Here is a 21,910-nt window from a genome sequence, read left to right as displayed (position 1 = left end):
CTTAATTGCCTGAAAAGCTGGATAGAACAGGAGGGAAAAGGCAGCTTTTGAGCATGCCGTGTCAGTTGTCCGGAAGCTCTTAAAAGACCCTTTTTTGGCTTTTGAACATAAATCCTTGGGAAGGTTAAACAGAGTAGAGTTGGGACGCAGCAGTCCTTTAGAGGTCTTTCTCTTCAAAGATGAAAGTATTTCAAGGAGCACGCTTGGAGCAGCTTTCTCTTATCTCTGGGGTGCTCTTGAGCAATGTTGCGGGGAGAGGGATGGCCAGCAGTGGCATGTATTCTGCAGCGGTCATGTTCTGTCTGTAGGAAGTTTCAGAAGCACAGAAGAACAAGGAATTGAGGCGGGGGCACCAGGATATTGGGGACTTGGAGCACAGCTTAGGAATACAGTAGGAAGAGATGCCGTGTACCTTTGCAGTGTTACAGGTTTGAACATTAACATTTCTATTCCTGATCTAGCCTTCTTTAAGGGTGCATAAGAGAAGAATCTTAACAAGGTGAACCACTCTACTTCCAGCAGGGGGTTGGTTTTTTTCCTGTGGGAGATTGCAGTATGGCCCAGAGGTAGGGATTTAAGTTACAACTGAAATTTTCTGGGCAGCTTTTATTGCACTCTGAAATTCAAGCAAGATTTTGCTCTAGGGAGTTTCTCTCTGCCCCACCCACAAGCTGAAGCAATCAGCCATGCAGAGAAAAGGTTTATTAAGGTCTGAGGGGAAATAACTTATTTGCACAGGACAGCCACTCGCTGTGGTCTCCTTTTTCTGTTTACAAAGAAGTAACTTAATATGTCTTTTCCTGCTTCTACTCGTTTGGTTTGGGATTTGTTGTTGTTGTGAGATGCCACCGCCAGTCTCTGCATCACTGATAGATGGATGGTCAGAAGGATGTGGCTGACAGCAGTGTCTTTAGTCCGAGTGCTCTCTGGCTCCAGCTCATGTCTGGATGCCTTTCTGAGATTTAGCTTTTGTTATGCTGATGAATAGTTGGAACTGCACTGTTCTTTTACTTGGAGCCACACAGAGTTTCTCAAATACGGAGGCTCCATTAAAATTTGTTTGCTATGAAAATGTTAACTTATTCAAAAGAAAAGAAGAAACCTCAAACTCTATTGCATCAGTTTTCAAACGCTATTTCATTTTTTCTTGGGTTTTTAGATAAACATGTGTTACTGATAATCTCGTAGGAGCTGGTTAGTTTATTTTGAATTCTTTTTGCAGCAGCACACTGAGTTAAATTCTATGTCTGTAGGCTACAGCAACCTAAAGAGAACAATATATTACACAAAACACTTAAATTTGTCCTTTAAAATGCTCACAATTTCTTCTTAATTGAATAATTTCTGCTGGTTTTGGTGTTACAAAGACATCAATATGTTTTCAGAAACTGTAGGTCCTTATAAAAGTAGCTAAGTCGGTTTAGAAGGTCAAGAGCTCTTACTCAATTGAAAAAAAAAAAGTAAAGTATTTGGCATACATTTTGCAACTGTTTCCTAGGGAGATGCTGGGTCTTACTGCAAGTGATGCTTTGATTATTGTTTTTATTTTTAACATAACTCTTTCCTCCCCCCTCCAATTTAAAAAGGCCTGCAAGGAAGTAATGACTTTGAGAATGATAAAGCACAGGTATGTCACTATCCACTTGAGGAAAGATGTCTCAAAATCTGGGAGCGCAGTGATATGTTACAGAAATAATGATAAAACTTGAGTCTCAGGAAGTCCAAATCTTCTGGACAGACTGGGAGCAATCAGAAGGCTGATTTAATTTCACTTTTAGCCATTTTTATTCATCATCTATTCTCCTGGATTATTCTGATTGCTTACTGAATTATGCTGATTAGTCTGTAGTGTGCGTGAAATAGTTTTATGATTTTTCCTTTGGGTGCTACAGGTGAAAAATTAATCCAAACTCGTCCCAAGCTTCTAGCTGAACTGTCTCCAGGGCTTTTTTTTGGAGATCATGGTGGCAATTTTTTCTTCTTAACTCAGCAGGAGCTCCTTTGCAATTTTAATTTCTGCTGAATGCAGTGCATCCTTTGCGGACTTTTAGATTTATTTTCTTTTAGTTGCAAAAGAGTTTCAGCCCAATGTAAAAGATCTAGAGCTGGAATGTGACTGTCTCTTCATAATCACTTTGGGGTTGTGGTGTATCACTATCTAAATCAAGGTCACACCTTGTACCTCAGGGCACAAGGGCGTGTGCCAGGGAGAGCCAAGCTTTAGCCGTCCTGCGCTCGGTTCGCTGTTGCCTGCTCCTCGCTGAAATATGTGCGGGGAAAAAAGTGCCTGTGACTGAAGAGCACTGTCTGTAGTTGGAAATTGGAAAAAGGGCTCATTTTTATGTATCAATAAACATAAAATCATATGGTCTCAGATATCGTTTTCTTTCATTTCCCTGTGTGAGGAATCACAAGCACACTTGTGTTGTGAGAGGGATGCCCCAGTTCTCTTAAAGAGGAGTCAAGTAAAGAAACCTGCTTGGCTATGTAATAATCTCCACAGATACACTGCCTTCCTTGAGAGCCGGAGAAATTGTTCCATAATGTTTTCTGTTAATTCCCATCTTTCTCTCCTTGAGGAAAAAACTGAGTGTCAGTCTTGTTGCTGTTAGTGTGCTCAGGGAACAAATTTATCATTGATTAGCATTGACTAATATACACTTTCTACTTCTGAAAATGATCAACATTTTGTAGAATTTCTGTACCTGGCATTTTGTGCTCTTCATCCTTTCCACTTCTCCTTGCCAAAAGGGTAAATGTATTTTTAAAGCCCTTAACATGCTCTAGTACTCATAAGAATCATAAGTGGCCCTTGGATCCTGCCACTTAAATTTTTAAGTCATCATTGTTACATGGTTTTAAAGTAACTTTAATTTCAGATATGTCAGCAATACATCCACTCAGTCCTGTTCGTCTTGGAAAGACCAAGCCAATGTGACACCAGGCTCAGCCCTTTGCATCTATGATTGCTGCAGTGTTCAGTGTTCTCCAGAGTTGTTTCACATATCTGTAAAATGTAGAGCCAGTTTTCCACTTAAAAATAATTTGTTCTTTTATGGATGTTAATTTTTCTCTAGCTTCCCAAACTCTGTAATAGTCAGGGCTGAAGCATGACCTAGCTTCACACAGTGAGATATGGAAGAGGATGTGTGTAGTTACTCAGCTGGCTGGTGAGAGAGTAGAGTCATTAGCAAAAGGGAGCACTCTGCTGTCAAATCTTCTAGCACAGCAACTGCACTCTATCACTGTAATTATATTTTTCAAATGCAAATGATAGTTTTAAGAATTCTTCCTTTGGTATGTCGTTTACAGGAGCAGTTCAGTTTGTATTTCTCAGTAGGAGACAAATCTTGTCCGAGTCTAAAGACAGGCGAAGGTCTCATCCATTGTTTATTCCCTTTTCTCTGAAGATGTTTATTGTGTAGAAATACAGCTAACTGTGCAGTCATATGAAGAGCCTGCCTCACCAAATAGGGTATTTTTTCAGCAAAGCAGCTGTTACTGCCTCTCTCATCCAAGAAGAGCAATCTTTGTGTAGCAGGAAGGCAACGCCAGAACCATGGCAGGGAGCAGACCTGCTCAGCCTTCCTGCTGAGAGGAGTTGCTGTGTTGTTCTCAGCCACTCCATGTTTCAAATCCCCAAGAAATATGGCAGTGCCCTAGGTTAATTTTACTATGGTTCTTCAAGGTAGAGAAACGCAGGTTGTGTCAGATTTGTGGAGTTAGAAAAGCATAGCCTACTCATCTACAGGTCCAATTTCTTATATTCAGTAAAAATGTTCTCAAGTTGTTTTTTTTTCCTGCATCTTCGTGCAAATACATCAATAACACTCATACTTTCAACCTTAACACATACCATTATTTGGCATCGTCTTTAGCGATCATTGACCTTGAGAGATTCCATCCCAGAAACCTGCCAAATTCCCAGCTACAATGCAGGTGTACTGTCAGTTTTTACTAAAACCTTCCGTCCCTGTGTGAAGTAAAATTTGGTATTCTAAATTATTGGTGTTCAGGTACTGATGGATTTTTTTCTCTTTTTCTTCCAAATTCTCTGTTACTCCAGCTATGAAGATGAATAATGCAGACCACTGGTTTCGATGATCCTGGGCTTTTATAACTGGATTCATTAAGGAATACAAAGAAAATTCTTACAGGGATCAATAATGGTGTCTTCTGGCTGCAGAATGCAAAGTTTTTGGTTTCTGCTCATTATCAGCGTCCTGCAGTGTACTGAAGGTAAGCTTTAGTTTATTTTTTACTTGAGTTTGCAGATGAGTTAAATGGACTGTACAATTAATTTCTGTTAGGTAACTTGAAGTTTGAGGATGTAAAACTAAATGTATCTGTAGCATATTCTAGGTTTCATATATAAGACTCAGCTTGTCCCTTTTTAATGACAAAAAAATAAAATAGATTTTTTGGGTTTGGTAGTGTGATAGGTTGAAATTGAAACACAGCGTTCAGGCAAGTGAAATATTAATAGCCTTGATTGGTTGGTGCCTTATTTTTGGATTCTTCCTTCTTATCCTTCCTTATCTATTCTCATTGCACAACCATTTAAAAGGAATGTATGCATATGTTAGATGTGATATAAAACAACTAAATGAAATACCCATTTTACTTTTTTAATTTGGCTCACTGAAAATGAAATGGCAAACACTTCATTAAGATTAGTGCTATGCAAGTTGAATTTCAGGAAATAACACTCAAAGTTCATACAGAAATAGCATCTACTTGAAAATATTTTTGCTTTTCTTAGAAAAAGGAAAAAAATACTTCACTGCTATCAAATGTGTTTAAAATAGCTGTTAAATTTAAGAGATGAGGAAGGAAAAAGATTTTTTTAAAGAAGTTGCATTATCTATTCTTTATCTGTTTTTCTTCATAAACTATACTTCATCCAGTTAGTCTGTCTCCACAGCTGTTCTTGTAGCCCTTTTAATAAACAGAGGAACACAAATGAATGAACAGAAAAACATTATTTATTAATTCTGAATTACAAATATTCATCAAGAACTTGAGGCTATTTTTGGGTGTAAGCATTTTGATTGACTAGATTGCAGGTGAAAAGATTGGTTTAATAATAAAATAGCATCTCCATGCCATCTCACATTATTCAGTAGTTGATATATAATATGTAGACTTCCTTGCTGCATCTTTGTCATGATGTCACCAGCTTTTAAAGCAGATACACAGCTTACTCTGTCAAAATTCTTTGAATTTTAAGGCTAGATTTTCAGAAATACTTCAGGAAAGCTACCCTGCCTGCCCCTCTCTTTTTTTCCTAAATCTGTATAAGTAAAAAGGAACTATTATATAAATGAAAAGTCCCTAAAAATGACAAAACCCGAGATTAAAAGATCAAATGTTTTATGCAGCTTTGCACGCTCACTGTGTAATTTCCTAAGCTTTCTTTCTAGGCTTGCAGAGCTCGGGTTGTGCGTTGTGCCGACAGACGAGCTTTGCTGGAATAGGTTGTTCATCTGCATGTGTGAACATACACATCTCTCAGGGAGTGTGTCCTCAGAGTCTTCATGGACTTGGGGAAGTCTCATTTCAGTTAAATAGCTTTCACAGTCAGTTTCCCATCCCTCTCCTCCTTAAATATTGCCAGGATATAGTAGGAAACTGGCGTTTCCCTGTGCACATCTCGGATGGTTTCATCCTTGGTGGGACTCCTGATCTGGGAGCTGCTGTACTTGCTTCTCTCTCAGTGTCTGTCCAGGCTGTGGACTTGGCTATAATCTTACTGCTATAAGAAAGTAAGTACAAACAGCTGGAAGGTAAAATCCTTTTCAGCCTCTTTCTGAGGTAAGAAAGGTAAACGAGGATTAGGAGATTGGAGTTACAAGATTTATGACTGGCTGGTTTGGTAATAACTGGTGCTAATTATAAATGCACTTCCATTGCAAAAGTGGTTGCGCTAGGTGAAACCTAAGGTGTAGGAAGTGGAGACATCTATCTATGCATTTCTTTCTGAAGTTTTAAAATACTATTTTTTTTTTTTATTATTGCAATTGCTTCAAATCCCTCTACCTAATGCATTTTACATGCATTCTGGTACTTTGCAGTTTAATTCTTTGTGGTGGTTGAAAACATTTGAAAGCAGAAAGGAAAACAGGTGAACTTTCTGTGGTTCCATTACGGTTGCAAACAGCAGGCTGTAAAGAGTGTTTTATCTGCTGAGTTTGGAAAGGAAAAAGTCAACTGGGAACTTCTGCAGATGGAATTTTTGCCATTTGCAGAGAGTTAATTGTCATTGTCATCTGCAATATTTCAAGTTCATTTTGTACTGTCCCTGTTTTTCTTGCTTTTAGTAGCCAGTAGCAATCTTTTGATGCTTCAGTTGTGAATTTACGTTTTTAAAGTCTATACAAGGGCTTCTTTTTCAGCTACAAGAAACAGGGAAGGAAATTGGGAGCAGATAACAGAATAATACCAAATTAATTGTAAATTCTTAAAATAAATGAAATACTGGGGCTCTGTATACTGGAAATGAATATTAATATAGAGTTGGCTTCCAGCCACAGAAGAAAAATGAATACTGCATTATTACACTTTCTCACAAGATTACATTGCCTTCTGCTTCAGTAATAAGAGATGCCAAGTATAACATGCTTTAGTAGCACTTCATGCCTGGAAGTACGAACATGAACAAAGGTTAAAATAAGAGCATCTAACTTTTTCTAGAAATAAGAAAATCTTTAATTCTCTTGCTTGGAACGTAGGTTTTTTTATAGAAATCTGATGTATACATGAAGGTTGTTACAGTTACTGGGGGAGATAAAACCTGGCTGAATTCCCTGCTGTTACATTTTAATGTTTTGTACAGTTTAATGGAGACAAAGGGGGGGGAAAGGATCCTGGGTATGGACAAGTGATTCATTTGTTCACATAATGAAACATTTTCCAATCAAGAAAAGGCTTCATTACTCTCACAGCCTTAACTTTAACTCACCAGGGAATTAGCAAGCAGGCACAGTTATACGAAGGCTGTAATTTTCTTTTAGTGTTGCCTATCCAAACAGGAATCATATCTTCAGATAAGAAGGTCTTGGTTTTCCTTTTTGTTTTTCCTGGCTATGCAGTCCAGATGGGATTGCTCTTGAAACAGTCCATTCCTGCAGGTAAAATTCACCTGGAACAGGCAAGTGCTGACAGCTGGGCGGGAAAACCACACTGAGTTATTACACACTGCTGGTGCACCTGATCAACAACAGGTCAATGTTGTTGTGTTTGTTGTTACTGCCATCAACAGCAAGCACTGCGGCCCTAAATGAGGAAGAGACAAGAGGCTAGAAAAGCTCAAGTCACGAGCTGGAATATTAATCTCTTTTCTGAAAGTTTCCTGTCCCTTTTTCTAGCATGTTTTATACAGGCATGTCTTTCAAACTACGGTTCTATTGCAAAAGGCAGACTGAAAGGATGATCCTTGGGAAGCAGTTTGGCTGGACGTGGGCAGGTGGCCATGTGAGGCGTGGCCTGGGGACCCAGGGCAGAGCAGAGCTCCCTCTGTGCTGTGCCAGAGCCTGTGTCTGTCCCACGCTGTCATGGCTCTGGTCTGCAGGAGGGGCTTCCTGCTCTGCCCCGTGCAGCTGAGTCCTGCACCTTTACTTACCTGTTTCCTACAAACTCTAGGAAATTAATTACTTTTGAAACCACCTATTTTTTTCCCTCATTTTTTTCCCCCTTCCTAAGGGTGAAATCATCTAACAAGTTAAAAATTATCTGAGAAAATACAGAAAGCCAGAGAGTGAGATCACACGTCTTGTTTCCATAGCAAAGCAGAGTAGAAAGCTTATTATACGTATTATTGGTTTCTCTTCAAGCAAGTTAAGACAGATACACTAATATGCAAATGAAAAAAAGATGTCAGAGCTTAACATTATGGTGAAGATTTGCTTTTGGACTGTGCAGGTTTCAGTATTTTAAGCTTTATCTTGCTTACAAAGTTCACCTTTTTGACTAGCTTCTGATGCCGTTTGTTTTTATTCTCTTCTGCTGCTTGAAAAGCACAAGTGCTTGGGAAGTGCTGAAATAATTTTCTTTGCTAGCATTCTATTTTAATCAAGGTTTAATACAATTTAAATTCATTTTATTATGAATTATTATCTATGCTTTGTCCAAAGGAAGAAGCATCATGCTTTCATTATCTATTTAATTCTGTTTTCCTAAATTGAATTAATGTTATTTAAAGAAATCCAGCTTGTCTTTGCTTCTGGATGTTTGTTTTAATGAGCATTACACTGAAAAGTATATCTTCCTGTAAATTCCAGTTATGCCAGCCAAAGAGCTGAGTGCTGAATTGGAAGCTGTTTTAAGTGCATATTCAATGTTAGTGCATTTAGTAAAGAAAAGACATACTAAATTCAGATAACGTACTCTGGGCCACTACAAAGATATTTTCTATTTTAGTGTATTACTTCAGCTCTTCACCTTCCTGTCAGGCCAGGCCACTCGGACATGGAGTGTCTAAGGCACATGGCACAGGTACTGAGCAAACTATAAAAGCACGTCAGCTTTCCTACACATTTACTAGGGAGTATTAGTAGGATTTTGCCCAGGATAAAAATCATAAAAATCCTGTACCATGAACTTGAGTAGAAATCAACTTCTGTTAATTAGTGGATTAAGGTTCTGCAAGGAGTGAAATCCACTATGGAGTCACACCAGAGCAAATAGGAGCACTAATTTAGTTTCTAGCCAGGGAATTTATCACAGTGAGAACTCTGTCAGGCACCCAGTTAGCAGGAACTACTTGGTTTACAGAGGTTGCAAAGCATCTGTAAGCATGCCCAGCGTGCTAAGGCCACACAGGTATTGCCTGCCCTTTAGAGCATCAGTCAGATAAGCCTAATACTATCTTTATTTATATCATGTATACCTGATATGGTTTAGGATTCTTTAGCAAATTTTTGTTTTCCTACTTGGTTAATGCAGATTATGCAGAATTTTTTTGAAGAAAGCACCTGCTGCACTGGGTCCTGTTTTCTGTCCTGAAAGATCATGCCATTTTTCAGTGGGATTTTCTGGTGCATACTTATCTGGCACATCTCTCTCTTCTTTTCTGAGGGAGGCCCAACATATCTTCTAAAAAGAGAATTGATCTAAACTGCAAGACCAAACTTCTTCTTAAAGAAGAATGTCTGTTAAGCTTTTCAACTGCATTTCCAGAAAATAGAGACTGACAGACTGCCTGGAAAATCCAGAGATGCTTTAACATGCTGGCAGTGAAATAACCTTTTATATATTCCCAGAGCAGTGAGGTCTGCAGGATTCCATGCTGTAATACTACATTTTTGAAACCAAAGCAAAACCACCACTATTTTAAAATGTAGAAGAACCATGCAGAAGGATGCATGAAGAACCATTTTAAATACTGTACTTACATTTAAATGAAAATTTGCTAGGAAGTGTTAATGTAGGAGTCTTACAATTTAAGCAAAGAAAAGAGTATAAATGCATAATTACTATGAGATGAGTAATAATATTACTATTTTGATGTGCTGTCTTCTCAGTTACTGAAAAACATTCTCCTTTATGAGGGGAGATTTTGCATGTTGTTGGGCTCTGTATTCAGAAGAAGAAAAAACCCCTGTAATGTGTAAACTGTTAGAAGTTCAGTGTGTTGTGCTAAGGGCAGATGCTGTATTTTTAGAGCCCTCTAAGATTCTACTGGGGTTTACTTTAGTTTCTGTAACCGTGGTGGGTCTCAGTGGGCGAGGTGAGCTGTGCTGATGACCACTGCAATGAGAGGGGGATTGACTTAACCTTCAGCTGACCTGCACTGACATCATTGCCTAAGGGGCTTTTTATTTTTTTTGTTAAATATAAATCTGGGAATATTTTAGATTAGTTTATTATTATAAGGGACCTTTGCAGGAACACAGTACCAGAATTTGGACACGTCTTTTACAAAGCAAATAGGCTTTATTAGTATTCTGTTACTGAATATGGGACAATATATGATTTAGTTTTATTAAGAGTTGTATTTTAAAAATCTTTAATTATTTGTCATTTTTTTTTTTTTTTTCAAGTGAAGAATGCTGCTCATCTTAGTAACAAGGATTTTTATATAGTTTTAACATTGTTTTATATTGTACTTTCAGGTCATAGTGTAAAATGGAAGTATAATTGCCTGAAGCATCTGATATCAATGAGTGCCTCAGCACTGGCTTTCTTATTACATTTAGTCTCCTTATGATCAGATTATAAAAATTATCATAAAGTATAATGATTTTAGATTTAATATTTGTTGCCAAGTTCTACAAGCACATAATGGGTTTTATACTTGCAAGTAGATCCATGGATGCTCATGGTCTACCTCTGTGAGTAAATGGCACAGAAAGTAATAGTCTGTGCTAATTGTATATTGCATGGATGGATGTCTTGATAGCAGGAAGCATATGTAGGATGAAGGCAGAAAAAGGACTTACACGAATTGCTCTAAAATATGTTTCATGTATGTGCCTGCTTCCATGTTTGTGATAGTGTTCCAGATTGTGTTACATGAAGAAGAGGAGATAAAACCATTCACAGAGAGAAGTTCTTGGCTTGTCCACCCATACTCCCATTACAAAGGCACTTCATAGTATGGGAGATCCTAACAATGGTGAAGACACACTTAAAAATTGTCTGGCCTTTTGCAGTGGTTAACTGGTGTTATTTTTACTCATCAGTGTTGTTTTTTGTAGAAGAATATTTATAGTTGCTCCTTGTGATTTTGTTTTTTTTGTTTATTATGTTTGGGTAGATATTTCAAATGAGACTCCTGAATGCTGGACACTTTTCTAATCATAATTCATTTTTTTGAGGAATACTAAACTTTTTACATTTTTAACACAGGATATATTTTGTATGTATGCCTCTGTAGATGAGCCATACCTGAAATCCAGAGACACAGTATGATAAATTGAATATGCAGTTCTTTCTGACAGTAGGAGCTGAAAAAAATCCTTTTGCGCAAGGCGTTCCACATTTCTGCTGTTCCAGGAAGTCTCAAACTACTCCATTGGCTCTCAAAACCCAATTGTGCTAAAGCTCTGTCTGTTTCTAAAAGCTCTACCTCCTTGCTTTCATTTGAAGTATAAAGAACTGGAGCTGTATGAATGTTAGCTCTGCTTTTGGCTCCTTTCAGTCAGGGAGACAATTCATACATGTCCCAGTGACTTTAAGGCAACCCATGTAAGTGTACATGAGAGTGTTGGTAGTGGTAGGGGATATTCCCTGGTTGTTCCTTCTGAGCTTGGACCAGTCCAGGTGATTGGGAAAGTTTCATTCTTTTTGTTTTCTCAATTTATACTAGTATGATAATCCCTGATGTTTTCCTGGTGTATAAAAGATGTGTGGGAGAGACTAGTTGGGAAGCAAAATGAATTTTTTTCATCTGTTGCCTGAGCAACCCATACATGTGAGAAACCCAGGGGGACCACATAACTTTCAGTTGTTGGATACAGCGCTCAGCGAGTTTTATGAGGGATCTTGACGATGGAAGGAAAGCTGGCTTTTGTGTTCTCCCTTGTCAGGGATTTTGATGTCTCTCTCAGGAGTTAGGTAGTTTTGTTCTCTTCCAGCAGAAAGTACAATTAATGCAAGGTGCTGTTGGAGCAATTTTCTTGTTAAATTTGAATTAGGTAATTCATTTAGGAAACCTGAGAGGAAGTTGACACTGAATCCAGATTTGCCTGTGTGCTGCACTTTTAGTTGGAAAAGAAATGGGAAATGTTTCCCCTTTATAGGCTTCAGTGCTCTTTCATATCCCTTCTGTTTTAACCATCCTTTGAATGAGCTTCAGTCAGATTTTCCTGTGTGCCACTGATCCTGTTCATGTGACTATATCTGCCTTCCACAGTATTTCTCCCACTGAGCTTATTTGTTTAGGCTTGTGAATTGCCTCTAATTGCAAAGTGTTCCTTTAAGAATTAAATGTCTATTTATTCTGCAACTGTAACATTGACCATTGAAAGGCTATTGGAAGAGTCTAGGTTTCTGGCTGAGGACTGATCATGCTTTTCATTGGCTTAAGATAAATATGCTTTTAGTAAATAAAACTGAACAGTTTGTTGCTTATACTTTTGCATCATTTAATTTGCAACAGATGAAACTGGCATGCGTGAAGAGTGAGGCATAGAAAGTACTAGAGGGCAAACGGGTGGTTTGTGATGTGGATTATTACCCATAAAGATGGACAGGGTCCACAAAACATCACTTTGTGTATTAATGCACCAGCTGGAAAAAAAAAAAATCTATCAGCACACTATATCATGCATAAAGTGCTTGGTTTAGGCCTTCAATTCAAATCGTGCTCAGTAATCTTCTCTATGCTAGTCTAAAGATCTATATATGTATGTATATCTTCCTATATATAAAAAGCATCAGTACATTTTAAAAAATTCACAATACAAAAGGCTGGAAGTCATCCATATGTAAACTGTCTTGAAGGATTTATGATACAGCATTTTGTTCTGCAGTGTAAACTGAGTGCCTACAGAAAAACAGTCAGAAATAACATCTAACCAGCAGTCTTTCCTTTACTGGTTACAAAGTAATCTAACAACGTAGCAATTATCTTATGTTTCATATGTAACAATATAACAATTATTTTTCTATACAAATTGTTTCAAATTTCAACACTGATAAGTCAACAGAGTCCTAACTCAGTCCTGAGAACAATTCCTGTTATGATATTTAATCTCATCTCTTTGATGCATTATTTTCTAGGTCTTAGATTTGTCATGAATCCATTTTAACTGTATTCCTATGTTGCCTTCTTTTTACAAAAGGTTTTTTGAAGTATGAAGAGAGACTTTCTGAATATTTGCTATTAAAAATTTGTCGTCATGTTAATGTCACTTGACAGACTCAGTGATTCTGACTTTATTTACCTCAGAGCCTCATCTGTTTTGATTCTTTTTATTTACTTTTTTTATGTGGCTGATTAAAAAATAAAATAGGAAAACCTAGTGACAATAACTGGGAAAAACTAGTAAAGAAAATCTTTGGTCAAGGTATGAATGATTATGACATAATCAAAATTCATTCTCTTGATCCTGTTTCCATCTGGAGTAAGGGATCAGGTTGTAACAGAGGGGAAAAAATGGTGCATTTAGAAGCATTCAAGGATGTTAAGCTACAATAAAACCCTGTAACCATTTAAATGACAGCAGCTGACTATTTGAATTAACTTTGTGTTTGGCTTAATTTTGGGGCCTAATTATTCCTAACTTACGTGAGTAGATTTCAATTATACAATACTGCAGGGACTTGTAGCTAAGGCAACTAAAGGAATCATTTTACATAAAGTACTTTTGTTCAACTGATTAGGCAGGTAAAAATGGAATGATAGAAAAAGGGAATTGTCCGATAAGGGCCAATGAATGGTTACCAGTGACATTATGAAGAAATAACACAAGGAAATCTCATTATTGAAGATTTTGAGAATTTTTGGCAACATGTTTATATCTTGATAGGGTGGTGTTAACTGCTCACAAGCAATTCTCCTGAGTGTTAACAGTATCTCTATCAGTAAAAAGACAATGCATATTTTTTTTGGTACCTTGGTTTGGCCTCATGAAGTGGATTTTCCTAGAAGCTTGTTAACTAAAAATTTTGTTCTTAGAAGGACGTTTTAATATATATTTATTTATGCCAGTCAAGCATTTAAATGGGCAAAAGATGCTATGTTCACTGCATGATATTTAATGATTTAGACATAAAATCATTTTTAGACGTACAATTCATCTCCAACATCCCACTTATTTACAATTACTGTTCCATGAAAATAGTTCTCAATTATGCTACATTCTTAAGAAAACCTGGGGGAATTAAAAGTGGAGGAGGTATTGGAACAAAAGCCTCTGGAATCAATTCCCATTTTAATGCCCACACACACATATACCCTTCATTGGGAGTTAATTTTTCAACAAATTACCTGCATAGTTAGAGCTTAAACCTGGGTAGTTTTATGCATAGATATAGATATAGATATAGATATAGATATGTATAGATATATTTTGACAGTGAACATATATAATCAGCTAAAATTTCCTTTTTATTTTTTGAGCATTTATAAAGTCATGCCTCCCAAATTAGATCTGCAGCATAGGTAGGTGTCTCCTTTTGATGATAGTAGACTAACTTCCCTAGACTTAGAATCCTTAATTTTGTTTTTCCTCCCTTTTCCAAGCTCAACTTTTTTAGTTTCCTCAACCAATGTATTGAAGGTTACAAGAGTGCTTATTCTGCTGACAACACAATAGCATGTCTGCAACCTAAGCTATTAAGTCTGTTTTTAGAGCTGTCAGCTTTGCATGTGTCACTTGAATATACACCTAGACCTTACAGTCAGATACTTTAGGAGAAGCACTGTAGTTGTTTTCTGTGTTTGTTGTGTTTAGGAGGCCAGAACTTGGAGTACCTCTGATGAGGGTAATGGAAGGCTTTGATGCCACTTAAAGGGAGGAAAAAAAACCCACTCATAAAGCATATGGTTAAAATGTATAACATCAATTTCTAGATTAGATCCCAAATAAATACTTAAAACAATAAAATTAGACAACAATAAAATTAGACAATAATAAATGCACATGCATCTCTTTCTTCCCCCTTGACAAATTCCAGTTTTCTATGGAAAATGCGTATTTTTGATCATATGTCTGCTGTTAACATATTAATGTTACATGCTTTCAATTAGTATTGCTGACAAGTTACTTAGGAAAGTCTCTGGAGCATGGGGAGATGTGTACAGCTTCTCTGTGTCTGGTGTTTGCTTTCCAAAGTGAAAGTATTAAGATTTAATTATCAGAAGACGTTTGCAGTAGGCAGTGTGCCTTGGAAAGCCCATCCGTGTGCCTGGGCAGGGGGACGTTCCTGCCCTGGAGCTGACATCACAGAGGGTACCTGCACACGGGTGGGGTGAGCCACAGGACACTGAGCTGGAGGATTTCCATCTGATGGTGGTCCAAAGTGTTGGCTCCTGCTCTGTCACCCCATCACCTGCCTTGTAGTCTCTGGCACCCCTGTGGTGGACTGATGCAGGAGGCAGGACTGGCAGGAGACAGCCTTTTGTTCTCTTTTAGGAAGAATTTTCCCCCAGCCTCTTCCCTGAACCATGTCACCCAGGCATTGGACAACTGGGAGAGGTGTAGATCATGGTGGAGCTGTCAGAGTGCCTCACCCTTAAATAGATGAAAAACCAGTGAGATCCATGCATCCACTGAAGCTTGGGAAACCATTGTGCCAGTTGAATGGGCATTTTCTTTTCAAGGGAGAAAAATGGTCTAAAATGTGCCATTCTTTGTTAGAATACAGTACCAGTTTGACACTTAACGTGATTAATGTTCCTTTGTGGGACACTGTCATTTAAAGTCAGATTATCTAGAGCCTGAATCCCCTTGATTTAGTTATGAAGATAGTGAAGGGTATCCCAAATTGTCTGCAAGGGTTTACAAGTGCAAATATGAAGACAGCCTTTGTGTCTTTATAAGGGTGTGGTTGGGTTGATTCAGAGTTGCATCTGATTTTCTGTCCTGAGGAGGGAAACAAGGTTTTTCCAAAGGGTTCATTTCCCAGATAAGCTAGCCCTTTCAAGACTACTTTAGGGATTTTAAGAGTGCAAGTACTTTTACTGGAACAGAAATTGCCTCATTTTCTCAGTCCTTTAGATTTTTTTCTTTCATTGGAAGTCAGTACTGTGGAAGCTGTAGAGGAAGATGCCAAAACATTTAAATGCACAAAGTAGCCTGCTTAGAGTGTACATTTCTTAATTATCCACTGTCATTGAGGACCAGTAGATATTTCTTGACTTACTGCTTAGGATTTAAAAAAAGATACTTAATTTGTGTTTTTAGGTTTTGGAGTGCATTACTGTGGCCATTAATCTCCTTGTTTTTGTCAACTTTACTTTTTAAAGAGATTATCACAGAGAATATTTCTCCATCTCTCACTTCTCAATGCATTTTCAGATCATTTAAGGAGTATAATAAATAAAACTGCTGCCTGGTAAATTTTGCCATCCTTTTCTCTCCCTCCATCCTCTCCATCATCCTTTTCTGATGATTGGTGCCACCTCACAGCCCTCAGCTGTGCAGAGGAAATCATTCTGCTTCTGTGCATTGTCTTGCTTAGCCTTAGTTGGTCACCTAATTCAGCAAACTTGTCACTTCTCACACAAAAGAAGCTTCCTACTTTTGTTGTACTTTAGAAATTTCTGATTGTGAAACCACTGGAAAGCATTTTGGAAAAAAACACCTGTGAGTTTCAGATGTGTACAGAATATGGGCATGGAAAAGCATACTACAGAGTCAAGAGACAAAACCAGTCATAATTTGCCAGTTTGTTTAATTTTATATGTTGGTTGGTACAAGTCATAGTGCCAGATACTTTCCTTTAATTTTGCAGCACAGCTATAAATTTTGCTGTATCTAATTGCAGCAAAGTTCTTCTGCTCAGCAATTTTTTTATTCTTGCTGAGCAAGTAGTGTGTTTATATGAAAAACACTTTGATATATAAATTTGGTTTATGGATGTTTAAGGGCTTAAAATTTTCCCTTTAAATACGAGCTTAATTTTTTATATGTTTTTTTAATGGGAAGATTTTATGGCCAACACATGCCCCATGAGAAAAGGAAGAAGTTACAGATGGTCCAGAGTAGAGGGTCTGTTTCATACATAAAAACTTCATGTCAGCATTTCAACAGAGCAGTTTCTTAGGGTACCTCTGTTATCACTGACACTTTCACATTGACAAGCATATGGGATGTAATGCTGAATGTGTAAATTGAAATGATCACATCTAGCATTTCCCTGTACCAGGTGCCAGCTTGCTGCTGCAGCTCTGCACTTAATGTTGAAGGAGGAGTGCTAGGAACAGTTTCATTTGCTAATTACCTCTTATCTCCAGCACATAGTCCTTGGGCAAACAGCTTACCCAGGTGTTTTTGAGAACACCTATCTGGACAGTGCAGGACTGCAGGTGGTCCTGTGGTGACAATACAGAGTGCAGAACGTGTAAGAAATCTCCATCCATCTGTGTATGAGGTTTTTTTCTCTCTTTTTTTAAATCTTCAGTGAAGAACAGAAGATAAATTTGTGAGAATTTTTCAGTCCTTATAAAATTTGTTAGTGTGAAAAGCAGAAGACTGCTTGCTATTCCACAGCCCCAGAAAGATGTATGCATGTGTGTGTTATGTTTGAGGGGTTTGTGATAACAAACCTGATTGTCCTGTCCTGTGATTGCAGTGGAAAGAAAAGAACGTGCATGCCAGTAAGAGTTTTGCAAGGACCTGCAAATTAAAATAAATAAAATGTGGTGGTTTAAGGAAGAGGTAGAATCTAAATTGCCTTTCAGTACTCCTTTTCCAGGATCCAGTTTAACAGGATTATATAATTTTACTAATAACACTTTGATCTGTCATTTATACGAAAAGGCAGGCTTTCCAAAGCATTTGTCTTACATGTTCTTTTTGGGCTAGACTTAATCACTTGCAGAACTGATAATATTTTCTCATTCTTTAAAAATTCACATTACAATCTTACGCTTAATAGGACTGTGGTTTGGGTACAGAATGTTAAAAGGAACCATTTAATTCATAATCCAGTAATTCAGACAGCTAAATTATCCCTCCCTTTACCTGATATTTATTAAAATGACTCTAAAGAAACTTCAGCAATGTTGCTGTCATCCAGTTGCCCTTTTAGGTTACTTTAATGCTGTACAGGACATTCCTTACTACGAGTAAGTGCAACATGTGTTTGTTTATGATTTCTCCTTGCATTTTTCCACCCTTCTTATAGGAGTTACAGTTTTCATTCTTAGGCGTTCTATGCAGTGTAAAATCCATGGTCTTTAGTCATAAATCTGAGTGAACTGAGCATCTCAGTTATATATATTTTCCCAAGACAATTTTATTAGTAGTTGCACCTTCATACTTGTTTTATTTCTTGCCTCTACTTTTTAAGTTAATATTTACTAGCACTCAGGAGGTGTTGCAGAGCAACTTGTTAATTAAGGAAAAAACACCCCACACCTAACAAGCAAAACCAAGAAAAAAAGCCCCCCAAAACCAGCCTTTCCAAAGGGAATAAGAACCCCCAACCTGTAGTCCCAAATGGAATGAGGCTGGAGAAATAGCTGAGCATGCAGTTACTCTATGCAAATCAGGCTGCCTGAAACCTCAGGGTGTGGGGTTTTGTGTCATGGAGTAGATCTCTTCTCTTTGCATGTCTGAGCTACTGCCAGTGCATGTTCTCTGCACAGGTCAGTTTGCTTCACAGGCTTGGGGTTACAGTGTCCCTGTTTCTCAATGGGTTCAGTCCCAGGAGTTCTCTGCCCTGCTCTGGAATGGGGATGTTCCTCCTGCACCCCAGCCTGGACTGCTGGATCCCCCCCGCCCCAGTGGCCCTATGCTGACAGGAGCTGGGGCTTGGCCCTAGTCCAGCACCCACCTGAGCTGTTTCCAAGCCCCAGGAGTGGCTGGGCAGTGATGGGGACATGCAATGCAGTTTTATGATGGATCAAATTAACTCTGAAACTATTTCCTCAATCTCCCATCTGTGCTCTAGTTTTTACAAAGCTTCAATTTTCTGTCCTAAGAGCAGGTATTTTTAAAAGTGTTGATAATGCTTAGAGATGGAGGCAACTACTTCATTGTAGGTGCACGCTGTAGGTTCTTAGGTGTTACTGAAAGTGTGTTAATAGATGCCATTAGGCATTGTACCTGTATTTTAGGTGCCTAAAACATAGTTATGAGACTGTGAGAGTGGTGTTTTCCAGCTCTTGTTTCTGCTGAAGTTCATTAACCTGAAGGAAATGGGTAAATAGCAAAGACCAAAAAGCATCTTGAGCCTAGGAATTTATTCCAGGCCTCTGAAGAACTCATTTACCTTGTTCAAGGGGTCAGTTCTTTCTATGACTCCTAGACCAGGAAAAACAGGTTTTTTCAGAGAATACCTTCAGGCCAGGTAAGGCCCCAGACCTTTTAACTCTGATTTTCATTATAATGGCTTTCCCAGTCGTGGCATGAATAGACATTTGGGAAGCTGATCTGTTCATCCTGAAATAGCCTGAGCAGAAAGTCAGATCAGCCATTTCTCATTTCTTGTCTTTATGATATTTGTTGTAGCAGTTTCATAAGTTTTACTGTGAGATTTATGAGCTCAGCAGTGGTTGATCATGTAGAAACAAACTGAATTCAGAGAAAACTGGACACTTTCACAAAACCACAATTTTTTCACTCCTTTCCAAAACTCATAATACAAAAACATGCCTGTAAATTAAATAAATGGGAAATATTCATAGTGAAATATTTTATATTGGAAAAAGATTAAGTGATTTTTAAGAGTAATGTGTATGACATCATATTTTAAGAACAGTAGTTCTTCAAATTAAAAAAAAATTAAATAAAAATTCTGATCTTATTATGTTAATAAGCAAATTCAACTTCTATATCCTTTAATTTAAATTTACCATTTGCCTTTAGTACTATACTGTATTATGTCTTGTAACTCCAATGTAATGAAGGTTGGTTTGGTTTTTTCAATTTTTGCACTGCAATGTGTGTTTCTTTTGGCTTTATACTTTCTTTTTGGTCTTCAGCTTTATATAATGAAGACTATTTTGAAGAATATGTAAGGGGAGATAGCGGTTGAGCTACAGAAATAAACTCTTCCATTGTTTTCATCATACTGGTATTTCCTATGGTCACCATGTAATCTCCTTTGTTCTGTCAACAGTTGAAAAGTATTTAAGCACATTATTGTGCAGTTCAGTTCTACTTCAAGATACAGCTGTCGCTAGTCTCAACTATTTTCTTATGATTTCATTATTCACATAGTGAGCAGTTGGTGCCACAGGATGGCACTTTCTGTGTTCAGGTTGTGCTGTTCCCCACAGAAGAGGCCGGATTCTTGCAGAAGGCGATAGATCAGCTGTTTTAAGAAACACAGACTGTATTCGTTCACCTTTAACATGGCGTATTTTCTGTTACTGGATCTTAATGGATCTGAATCTGAACAAAGGAGTTGGTTATTACACCTGTAGCAGAATTGGAGATTTGTTTTGTTTACTGCTTTCACTTAAGTTTCAGCTGGAGGTAGCTGCATTTTTTAGTGACAAGACTTCCCAGCTGGTATGAAGCAGCAATGGACAGGCAGTGCAGATGCTAGCCAAAGCACTAAAAAAGAGGCATTAAGCAACATGTAAGCTGTGTATATGCTGAATATTTCTAAATATATGAGATTTATAATCTGAAGTTTTACATTATAGTAAATCTTGAATCTCACTTGAATGAAGCATGATGCCCTGTTTCAAGAAGTGTGGTGTCCTATTTAACTGCATTTTTTTTTTAATAAATTTTTATTCCAGAAAGCAGAAGGGGGAAATACAAATTTCCATAGCTGTATTTGATATGACTAGTTCTGGAAATTGTGAAAGGCAGAGATGCCTAATAGGAGAGTTTTGATGGAAGGGAGAGGAAGGTAGCCCTAAGCAAGTGCTGTGAGCAGCCCGGGGGGGACTCCATCTTTAACAAAGGAACAGAGGAAATGTAGCTGCGAGTAACTCTCTGAAGCAAGTTAGCTATGGGTGAAGGAGGAGCTCAAAAACCTGCAAGTGAACCAAGACAAGTGCAAGAGCTAGGAAGAGTTTGCTTGGGAAGGAAGCTCTACAGTTTTGCTTTTGTATTTTACTTAATTTTTTTCTGTTTTCTAATCAAACCTCTCAATGACTAAAAATGTTTACCTACCTAACCTGTACAGGGCGTGGTCAGGACATGGGAGCAACAGCGCTGGGATACATTTCCTGCTAAATTGCCAGCAGCAGCCTGGCAAGTGGGATTATGAGTGTCAGACCAGAGAAAGATGTTCCCTGGCTGATGCCTCGCAGGCAGCAAGTGCCCCGTTTGGCAAGAGGCAGATTGCAACAAGATGTTCCTGCAGGGTGGGAGGAGCAAAATGCTTCTCATGCAGGAAAAGCTGCAGCCTCTCAGGCCAGATAATTGCGTGCAAGAGACTTTTGTAATGAGTAATATGCAGTTTCTCACATGGGACCTCATAAATAATGAAAGACAAATATTACAGTTTTTGTAGTCCGTTCTTGTGAGGTTTGGAATATCTGGAAGGTGTCTGAGGGAGAAAAGCCTTTGTTCACCCACTCCAGCTTTTTCCACAGCTTGAGTGGGGTTGATGCAAAACAAACAAAAACACTTAGCTGTATGAACACAATATACTTTTAAACAAAGAGTAAAAACAACCGAATTAGCACTACAATTAAAGTATTTGTCTGTAGTGTTTTTTACATTGTTGATGCTCTAAAGGGGTTAGAAATAGTAAAGTATCTTACATCTCTCTTAACTGGGTTGTTTGCTGTAATAATCACGGGAAAGATCAGAACCCTCGCAGTTCCTCATTGTCTACAGGACTTTCATTCTCTCTCTAATTTCCCCTTCAGCTGTTTTTCTATATTTCTGGCTTGTCTGCAATTAAAAAAAAGAAAAAAGTTTCTGGAACTCATGTCTATTTTCTTTTGCAGTGTTTCCCTTTGGGGCAATTCTTAATCTCCCAGAAGCATCAAAACATTCAAGTTAATGTTGGTTTAGTGGCCAGTCCAGATAAGAGTGCATTCTTTAGTGCATATTCTTGTATCTTTTTTTTCGCTTTTCAGCCGGTAGGATTGTGGATTTCTAGACAGGTTTGGAGTTTAGGCTGCAGATGTGTTCAGCTGCTAGTCTCTGCCTCCCACCAGCCTACCCTATTTCCTTGCCAATTCAAACAGCACCTTCCAGATTTTCTTAATGAAATTCACTTCACCTTACTCAGCCTAAAGTGAGTACTAGAGGGATGTATTAATTTAACCTAGAAATTTGATCTGTGAGTTATCTCAGCTCTATCAGCCTAGATGCTTGTTCGGACT

General features: G+C 38.0%; 1 protein-coding gene across 10 annotated transcripts in view; it reads left to right on the top strand.

The window, feature by feature from the left end:
• The window catches only part of ADGRL2 (adhesion G protein-coupled receptor L2), a 387,257-nt gene that overhangs the window by 256,782 nt on the left and 108,565 nt on the right, over positions 1 to 21,910 (top strand). For all 10 annotated transcript variants that reach the window (XM_069023029.1, XM_069023030.1, XM_069023031.1 and 7 more), the window contains one exon: positions 4,067 to 4,239. In XM_069023029.1, coding sequence (XP_068879130.1) covers positions 4,167 to 4,239 — 73 coding nt within the window. In that variant the 5' untranslated portion in view covers positions 4,067 to 4,166. The remainder of the gene's footprint in view (positions 1 to 4,066; positions 4,240 to 21,910) is intronic.

Source organism: Aphelocoma coerulescens, chromosome 8, assembly GCF_041296385.1.
Source record: "Aphelocoma coerulescens isolate FSJ_1873_10779 chromosome 8, UR_Acoe_1.0, whole genome shotgun sequence".
Classification (NCBI taxonomy): domain Eukaryota; kingdom Metazoa; phylum Chordata; class Aves; order Passeriformes; family Corvidae; genus Aphelocoma; species Aphelocoma coerulescens.
Note: the sequence above shows the minus strand (reverse complement) of the source record. Positions and strands in the feature narration are given on the sequence as shown.